This window comes from Apteryx mantelli, chromosome 4 (genome assembly GCF_036417845.1).
Source record: "Apteryx mantelli isolate bAptMan1 chromosome 4, bAptMan1.hap1, whole genome shotgun sequence".
Taxonomy (NCBI): domain Eukaryota; kingdom Metazoa; phylum Chordata; class Aves; order Apterygiformes; family Apterygidae; genus Apteryx; species Apteryx mantelli.
The window spans coordinates 11,430,693-11,440,419 of NC_089981.1; the positions used below are offsets into that span (position 1 = coordinate 11,430,693).

Below are 9,727 nucleotides of genomic sequence, written 5' to 3' on the forward strand. Positions count from 1 at the left end.
TTTCTTCTTCCTAAGGTTCATCCTGCTGGACTCCCTATGCCACGTCATTAACGAGGCAGATCCCCACCACGAGAACAGCAAGCACCTCCTTTGCCACATCTCCTGCCATAGAGCAGGACTGACTTTCCCCACCATAATTATGCATTCAGCCAATTTCTTTGGGTAAGATTTTATTTGAGAGAAGTGCTCACCAAGTGGTCTGACCATCAGTCACAGTGTAGATCAATTGGCCCAGTTTTATCCACTACCAGCAAGGACCTGCCCATCCTATTTTGGAGAAGGACCAGTACCCCAGAGCACAGCATATGTGTTGGTCTCTTGGTCTCTTGCATTAAACTTGGTATCAGGATTTCACTTTATGAAGTCCTAATGGGAAGAGAGATGGAGGGATGTGAGGTGACCTGCTCTTTCCTGCCAGCCGATCTCTTCCTTCACTCACCGTTGCAGGTATTACCTGGGCAACTGAAACAGAGGAGTTGCTGGAGCATATGTAGAAATTGGCAGCACATAACCATCACGTACTATCATCCTGCATGACAGTGTGGTATCATCTAACATATGAGCTTGGTGGAGCTGCTGCGAAAACTTAGACTCAGCTGGCATAAAGGAACCCAGAAAGCCTAACTCAGTTTTAGACTTCTAATACATCAAATATCTTACATTTAAGATACATCCTACTATCTTTGGCTTCCAAATAAACAAACAAGAACGCGTATAATTATTTCCAAGTGAACTTGTCTGTCAATGTGTGCAGTTGCAGAGGTCACAACACGAGGTGAGGTGTGAGGCACTGCTACATTACGGAGTAATGCTACATTACATCTGAAAAGTTAGGTCCTAAGGACTGCTGATGACACATGCCTCTCTTAGGGGTGAGAGAAAAGAGGGAGCCCTGCAATGGGAAGGGGGTTTGCTTAGCCTCTTTCACAAAAGGCAGGATGTGGCAACAGGCAGTCTTGGATATTGCTCCCTTTTCCTTTCTCTTTGGCAGGGGGAACCCACCTACCCGCATATTTAATTCAGCTGTTTCAACAATAAGCACACATCATTTTCTCTCAGTTCTGCTTGGAGTCCTGAATCTCTGTTGCTTTCCTGGAGAGCAATACAGCCTTGCTATTGTCCTTCGAAGGGCTTCTTTGACCTCCTTGTTCCTCAGGCTGTAAATCATAGGGTTCAGCATGGGAATTACCAGGGTATAAAACACAGAGATGATCTTGTCATGCTCCACAGTGTATTTTGAACTGGGCCTTAAGTACATGAAGGAGCCTGTCCCACAGAACACGGTAACAGCAGTCACATGGGAAGCACAGGTGGAGAAAGCTTTGTGTCTGCCTTTGTCAGATTTAATCTTGTGGATGGTGACCCCGATGCATATGTAGGAGATGACAATGAGGAGGATAGTGGAGGTGACAAGCACAGTAGAACAGGTGAAATGGACAAGATGAGTGAGGTAAGTGTCAGAGCAGGAGAGTTTGAGGATGGGGGGCACATCACAGAAGAAATGGTTGATGATGTTGGAATTGCAGAAGGACAAGTGGAATATAAATGTCGTCTGAACAGTTGCATTCACACAGCTCATGAAGTAGGAGCCGCACACGAGGAATATGCAGAACCTCCTGGACATAATGACAGGGTAAAGCAAGGGGTTGCAGATGGCTATGAACCGGTCATACGCCATCACGGCCAGGAGGCAGCATTCTCCTGTCACTGCAATGCAGAACAGGTAGAGCTGAGCTGCACACGCTGTGTACGATATGGTTTTTGTCTCTGCCACAAAGGTCATCAGAGTGCTGGGTATAATGATGGTGGAGTAGCTGACATCTAAGAAGGAAAGGCTGCTGATGAAGAAGTACATGGGGGTGTGGAGCCTGGAGTTGATTCGGATGAGCACAATCATCCCTAGATTTCCCGCTACGGTGAACAGATAGATCAGTAGAAACACCATGAAGAGGAGGACTTGCAACCTCAGGTTGTCTGTGAAGCCCAACAAGATAAATTCCGTCACCACAGTGTGATTCCCTTCTGCCATCTATCATGGGTGAGAAAGCCAGGGTTACACTGAAGAAAACAAGACAAATGCAAGGTGACTGTCAGAATGCCAACACGGCTCTAGTCAAGTTGACTGAGGATTAAGGTTTAATTTTGCTTATATCTTCCTATTCATGTTTTTCAAGCTTTGAACTCAGAGTATCTCAGAGACATTTCCTGCCTTTCAAAAATATGTATTCTTTCTGTGTACTTTGAAGGAGCACAGGTTAACAAGTCACACCTGTTCCTGCAAACTTCACTACTTTTCCCTCCCCAAATGCTTGATTTAACCTCTACAGCAGTCATCTGCACTGCAGGCATCAGCTCCATAGTATTTGTTGCACCTCACCTATAGTAGATGTTCACTCAAAGATGACATGCCCTAGAAAAGCTTTTTTCCCATGTTGTTATAGACCCAGTCTAGGTAATTAACTTTGTACATTGCTGAGACATAAACACATGTGAAACTAGGAAAATCTTTCAAACCCAAAAAAAGGGGCCAAAGAAGTCTGTAGCTTACCCCTGTGCCAGAATGATATTTTGGGGCAACTATGGTAAGTAGCAGGCAAAAGCTGGTGGCTTGGAAAAGCTGACCTAGAAGCATGAATGGCATTTCAGCTTGAAAAAGAGCAGGGCTTATGGTCTGCTGTTGCCTCTGTAAATCTGGAACTAACGTGAAAATTATAATCAGCTGGCTTCTCAAGCAGGTTCTGTTTCAGAAGTCTAGAAATAAGCTTTCTGTGCCCAGGAATAGAAAATTAGAAGAGACCTTGGCATAACTGATCTTGTCCACTTTTCTTTTTCCAAGGAAGAATGCACTGCACCAATGGGATTCCCAGAAACTTTTGCCTCATTTCTTCTTTAAACTCTCTAGTAGCACAGTTTTCACACAATCCCTAGCTATTTATGTTTCTTCTTAAAAAGTTAGTGATTATTAAGTTCTCTCCTAAATTTTAACCCAAATTTTCCCATTGCAATTTAACTGAAAACCCTTTTGTCCCACTCATTGTGGCACAAGAAACAATTTTTCCCCTTTCACTTTTTAGACATTTTTCCACCACTGGTTTTAACACAGTTTTCATGCTTTTGTTAGCATATAGCTTTTCCTAGACTGTGTCCAGTAAGGTGTTAGCTCATTTTGTAAGTTATTATCTTCAGTCAAAGAGTTTGTTCTCATGGCAATTATGCCACATGGAATCCCAGCGAAATGAGAAAGCTACTGCTTTGAAAGCTCCTAAAGCCAGCTCTCACAGTCTGAAAAAAAATCAGAGGTTATTCTCAAGAATACCTGTATTGATAGATGGGGAGGAGGGGCAAGAAGGGAATTCACGCTTCCCTCATGCTATAAAGCAAAGGTATGAAATAGTTCATCTTCCGCATTCAGGCTTGTCAATAGAACTTGTATTTGCAGCCCACTATTCTTACCTTACCGCTCACGTCTTAGCATGCTGGGGGTGTTAGTGTTGCTTATACTGTCAACGAACTCTCCTGTAAAAGAAGCAGAGAAAGAGGAAGAAAATAATGCAGCTTTCACTGCAAGGGGCACAATCTCTATTGGCTCCAAATAAGAAGGAATTCCTGTTCTCTAAAACCAAAAGGGAAGACACAGTGCATCTTTAGCTGAACCAGGGACAGAGCTTACTTGTGGGAAAGTCTCCTGCTCCTTGTCAGAAAGGAGGTAATTTAGCAATTAACATGCACTTTCATATACTTATGCTCCATTTGGGTGTAGAATTCCTGGGTGGGCACAGCATCTGAACACAAGGCAAGGCACAGCGGGACAATTAACATGTCCTTTGTGCTCCCTGTGGAGAAAACCTGTCCTTTCTCCTTGTGCAATTATACAAATGGACTTTCTTCCTCACATTTTTAAAGAGAAATTTTTTCTTTTTCTTTTTTTTTCCCATGTGGTCCTCTGTGTTATTTTTCTTGTTTTCTTCTGCTATGTAGTAACCTAGGTCATCATGGACCAAAAAAAAAAAAAAAATCGTTTTCCACACTGGAGAGGGAAACGCAGGGAACGAGAAAAGATTCAGTAGAGGAGAAGGCCCTTTCCCCAGACTGCTCTGAAGCAGAACGGTCATTTCAGCCACATCGACCTGTCTTGGTCTTCTGAGGCTCTAGGATATGCAGGGGTGAATTAAACCCCTGGAGAAGAGTGACATTTAGGCCTTGTTTTGCATTCTGGGAAGCTCCTTTCTCAAGCTGTGTGTTGACACCAGACGTGTGCTTCAGCCCATTCTGAAACATGCTAAAGACATAAGAAGCACAAATAGGAGTTGCTCCTTCAAATACTTTCTCTACACTTCTAACCTCTACACTGGCACCCCCAACATGTGAAATAGGGCAGTAAATTAATTCAAGGCACAAACTAATGTTCTTCTAAGAGGCTCCAGTTAAAACAACAACATATTTGCCAAGGTCTCTTCTTATTCACCAAGGGATATGTTTACGTGTAACCAAATCAAACGCTCTGGCTAGATAAGTCAGTGCTCAAGAAATAATCTTCGTACCTTCAGTCCAAGAGAAATAAGTCCCCAGCCCGTTCTGTTGCTTCATTTCTCTGCATCACTCAATATAATAGGACAATTGCCCAGCTAAAGCTGTTCAGACTTGGAGGGAGGAAAAATTATTGACACTTGAGATGAAAAGATCAAGTTTCCCATGGTTACATAGGTTCATAGATTCTGTGAGGGGAAAATTAATCAGCATAGATGGCAGAAAGGAACAAAGAGTGTATTCCTCTGAAACACAAAGTCCGTAGATTACACAGTGAACCTACACAGTCTATTGTGAAGGTCACGGGATTAATATGCTGTCATCATACATGGAAGTACTAATGATATAGGGGAAAGCAGGAGTGAAGTTCTGGAGGCAAAGTTTAGGCTCATGGAAAGGCAGATGAAGACCTGGAAATTTTTGGTTACATTTTCTGAAGCGCTCTTAGCATTGTAAGGCATATTAAGGAGAGAGTGGAGAAACATCTATTTGAGCAGCTAAGATTATTGTGTGAGGAAAGCTTTAGCTTCCTTAAGGACTCGGTACAATTCTGTAATAAAGGCATCCTGTGCAAGAGGAGTAGATTTCATCTGAACTGGTAGGAAACCAAGCTGCTGGCAAATCCAAAAGATGTGAAATGAGCTTTAAAAGTAAGGGGAAAACTAACAAATATGGAAGGTTGCATGGCTCCAGGGTAATGTTTCTAAGACTGAAGATATGAAACTTCTGTATCATGAAGTGAAGGCCAAGTCAGAAGATGGAAAATGAATGGAAAGCACTGAAGAAGGTTCCGACTAATACAAGAGGCTTAAGAAATAAAGTTTCCCCAAACTTGAATTTTGGGCCTAAAATGATGGCCTTGTTATGCAAGGTGTATTGGAAACTTGGTGGAAGGAAAACAGCTAGCTGGACATTATAATGCCAGGCTACACAATAGTAGTAAATAGTAGGAAATAGTAATAAAAATGAAAATAATCGATGATACTTGTGCTAAAATTAATGAAGGGACTTTTGGAAACAAATCTCTTTTGGTTTGTGCTTGTACATCAGTGATTACTATAGTGCCTACTGCTCAAGAGTAGGGTCTGAATGTATCTCCTCAAAAGTAGGGTGTATTTCCGGAAGAGATGATCTAATAGCTTCCCACCACTGTGTACACCTGTTTCTTCCCAGACGCATGCTTTCACCACTTACTTGCAGGGGGTGGGGAGCGGGGGAGGTCATGACAGGGAATGAGAGAGTTGGGGATAACCCTTAAAAGGCCCCTAAAATTAAGAGAGGAATTTTAACTTTGAAAGTGGGCAGGAGGAAATGGGCAGGGGTAATGAAAGAGGAAAAATGTCCTGTTGTCAGGGTTATATAGTGCTCTGTTTGACATCCCTTTGAAAGCTTTTGACTGGCCATCTGCCCAAAACAAGCAGTCTCCAGATACCTTTCCCCAGCTATCTCCTTGTTCATTCTTTGCATTCTCTCCCAGCCACTATTGTGGCCTGTCACTTCTAGAGGCATCTTCTTTTGGCATTTGTATTTTCCAGGCTATGGAAGGGTTGGTGGCCTCTTGCGAGGTGGATTCTTCAGCTTCCTGTTCATTCACACTTGGAAATTCCAGAGGAATTCCAGAGTTCCAGAGGACTGAAGCAGTGACTGTTTCTTATATTGAAGAAAAGCCATGAGCACCAAAGAGCCAAAAGCTTAGAGGTGACCTAGAAGTGTCTGAAAAAGGAAGGAAAATGGGTGTTTGAGTTAGCCTGCTCTTTTGAATACCAGAACCTGTTGGAGAAAATGGATACAGACACTATATTTACTGAGAAAACTGTTGCAAACGAGAAAAAAAAAAAAAAGGCAAATCACTTCACATGAGTTAAACCAAAATCAGGATTGAAAATATTTATTAGTTTCTTAACAACACATCATTAACTGGTATTTGTTGAACTCCATGTTCAGGATCCATATCAGCAGTACAACAGATAAACTGCAGTAATAAATTTCTACAAAGTGTCTGCAAATGCGTACCATCCCTAATCCCAAGACGTTCTAACCCTGTGCACACTCATGCGCACATGTAGTTAAATGTACCTACCAGCTCTCAAAGGACGTGTGGGTTACAAGCCCCCCAAATCTTCTTGAAGCGTGGGTGCCCCTGCTTGTCCACCCCTTCCGTGGAGAGCTGGGTGCTCTTGTTTTATGTGGAACTAACAGCACGTGGAAGCCCAACAGAAATTTCACACAATGCAGGAGGAAAGAAAAAAAGAAAAGGTAATTTTCTGTTGTTCTGCTGGAACAGCTTGGAGAACTGTTGACGTGTGAGAGTTTGCTCTAATGGACGGGAAGGGATGCTTCTGGAAGCCAAAGATGGGAGGCAAAAGAAAAGATAGGGGAAAAACAAAATGGCTTTCCTCTGGCAGTGAGCTGATGTAATTACAATCTTGGGAGATGTGGCTCAGTGCCTAATAGCAGGTGAAATGGGTCCAGCACAGGACATTACTGCTAACATATTGCAATGGCATTAGCAGTAGGAGGGGGTGGTACTTACAGTGACCTAGTCTAATGTATATATACTAACCTAAACTAAATAAAAGTTGTTTTGTTTAGTTTACTGTGACTCAGAATGTTGAAACAAAATACTGAAGACTTCTTTAAAATATAAATATTTATACATTTTAATTAAATACAACAATCCTTTAATATTTCTCTGTGTTGTCCTGACACAGTAAAATAATGGAAATTTTTGAAATAATGGAATCTCCTTTGAGGTCAAATTTTGCAGCCATGTTTTTCACTCGGTACAATGGACATCTACAGAAGTTTACATCTCTTAATATTACTATTTACTATTACTATAATTTCTACTGTGAGGAGATCTATGGGAACACACAAAGGTGACATGATCACATGGACACAAGTGAAACCAGTTAAGCATAAAATGGGAATGAGGAAAATGAATGTTGCTTTATTTTTGTTTGGAAACCTAGAGTTAGGGGACATGAATCGTAGCTCAGCTTTATTAATTTACAAAGCCACCCCCATTCTGTGGTCAATGGATGCAGGTAGAAACCTCCACCAAAGAGGCATATTCCCTAACCTAAGAGAGGTGGCTGAGGAAAGTGGGACGAATTACCTTCTCGGGATGCCACTTGCTCCTTCCATTTCCTTTCCAGGGAAAGCTAGACAGCTTGACCTGGGCATCCAACTGGATGAAGTAGTATAGATCAGAAGACACTTTGTCCTATGAAAGTCAGGTAGCTATTCACTTATTTAAACCAGTGGTGCAACTTCTTGATGATAATTCAGTATACCGTCCTTCTTACATTGTTAGTCTTCAGAGTTTGTATTCCTAACAGGGCAGGTCATGATGGTTGGGGTTACACTCTCATGTTAAGACCAGACGCCTGCCTCACCCCTGCAGCTGGCTGGTAAATTTCTGTGGAACAGTTCCCCACAGAATTATCCTATACACAAGACTGACTCTTTCAGTACAAAATTCTCCGTTAGTTTGACATTTCCTTTTCTGGCTTGGGTGACCTCAGAAAGGTGTTAAGTTTCCAGCCCTTAACCTCAAAGACACTTAGTAATAGCAGCTACCATTTCATCTAGTTTGAACTGAGCTAACAGGAAGGTTTTCACCTAGGGTCCTTATTTCTCCTGCTATATATTTCCTGCACAGCATAGCTGCATGTTCGACAGCTGGGTAGAGGGTTAGCTGGGGCTCTAGAGATCTGGGGCAACTCCGTGGGAAGCAACCTGGAAACCAGTTCTCACTTCACTGCCTGGTATCTTCTGGAGAAGGCAAGTGGTGGCTGAAAATATCCTGTTCTGATTTTCCCTCTACTGACTTCCAAAAAGTTATATCCCAAGAAAAGTAAATAAGCAGCATCCCATCTTATTGAGGTTCCTAGCTGCTGACTCAAAAACATGGACGTCTTCCACAGGAGACAAGTTATACTCTCTGAATTTTTCTCCCACTTTTATACATTTCCAGATTTGTCCCATAAGATGATTTTACTTAGTAATAATTGTTTTTGCTATTGTCCTCCTCAGAGCATCCTTCATCTCCTTGTTCCTCAGGCTGTAGATCAGGGGATTCAACATAGGGACTATCAGTGTGTAAAACACAGACACCACTTTGTATTGATCAGCTGAGCTGCTGGACATGGGTCTTAAGTAGATAAAGAAGAGACTCCCATAGAAGAGGGTGACAGATGACAGGTGGGAGGCACAGGTGGAAAAGGTTTTCCACCTGTCTCGGGCACAGCGAATCCGCAGAATGGACATGATGATATACAGATAAGAGATGAGGATGGCTAAAACAGTGCTCAACCCTGCTACTGCAGAAAAGACCACGTGCACCATGTGAGCAAAGCGTGTATCAGAGCAGGAGAGTTTCTGCAAGGGAGGAATGTCACAAAAGAAGTGATTGATGACATTGGGGCCACAGAAGGACAGGCTGAACAAAGAAGCTGTGTGGGCAACCGCATTAATGCAGCCGCATAAGTATGATGCAGAAACCAACTGAACACAGAGTTTTCTGGATATAAGGACTGCGTACCGCAGTGGCTCACAAACAGATATGAACCGATCATATGCCATCACAGCCAGGAGCAAAACCTCAGCGTTTATGGAAAAAGAGTGAAGAAAAAACTGCGTGACACAACCAGCAAATGAAATTACTTTCTTCTCTGCTAACAGATTCACCATCATCTTGGGGGCAATCACAGAGGAGTAAGTGATATCAACAAAGGACAAGTTACAGAGGAAAAAGTACATGGGGATGTGCAGGCGAGGCTCAATTCTGATTAACGTGATGATGGTGAGATTTCCCAGCAGGCTCACAGTGTAGATAAGGAGCAACAGCACAAAGAGGAAGGCTTGCAACTGAGGGTTGTCTGTGAAGCCTTGGAGAGTGAACTCAGACACCCCAGTAAGATTTCCTTTCACCATTTATTCCAGCTGCACTTTCTGATGCTGAAGGGGATAGAATACATACAATTAACAAAACAACAAAGAAAATCCCTAGCCACAGAAAGCTACAAAATAAAGAAACAATAACCCCAAACCAAGGTAAAGCTTAGTTTTTTCAGATCAGTTAAATGAATAAGAAACTGTGAGATCGCTTGTAATTTTAACATTTCTTAATAGGGGTACACTGAAGTTTGAGTCTGTGAATTATTCCCATGTTCTTTGGGTGGAATTCATGTGACCA

The 9,727-nt window shown here is 42.3% G+C and overlaps 2 protein-coding genes across 2 annotated transcripts; both read right to left on the bottom strand.

Annotated features, from left to right (window-relative positions):
- Positions 1-1,045: 1,045 nt before the first annotated feature.
- LOC136991799 (olfactory receptor 5J3-like) lies at positions 1,046-2,029 on the bottom strand. The gene has a single exon (XM_067295255.1). The coding sequence runs from the start codon at positions 2,027-2,029 to the stop codon at positions 1,046-1,048; it is 984 nt and encodes a 327-aa protein (XP_067151356.1).
- A 6,497-nt stretch (positions 2,030-8,526) lies between these two features.
- LOC136991922 (olfactory receptor 5J3-like) lies at positions 8,527-9,474 on the bottom strand. Its single transcript, XM_067295417.1, has one exon. It carries the CDS (start codon positions 9,463-9,465, stop codon positions 8,527-8,529), a length of 939 nt encoding a protein of 312 aa, XP_067151518.1. The 5' UTR covers positions 9,466-9,474.
- Positions 9,475-9,727: the final 253 nt, after the last annotated feature.

What these genes read in the sequence shown, in the direction of transcription:
- LOC136991799 (XM_067295255.1), bottom strand. Translation starts at nt 2,029, where the DNA reads ATGGCAGAAGGGAATCACACTGTGGTGACGGAATTTATCTTGTTGGGC.
- LOC136991922 (XM_067295417.1), bottom strand. Translation starts at nt 9,465, where the DNA reads ATGGTGAAAGGAAATCTTACTGGGGTGTCTGAGTTCACTCTCCAAGGC.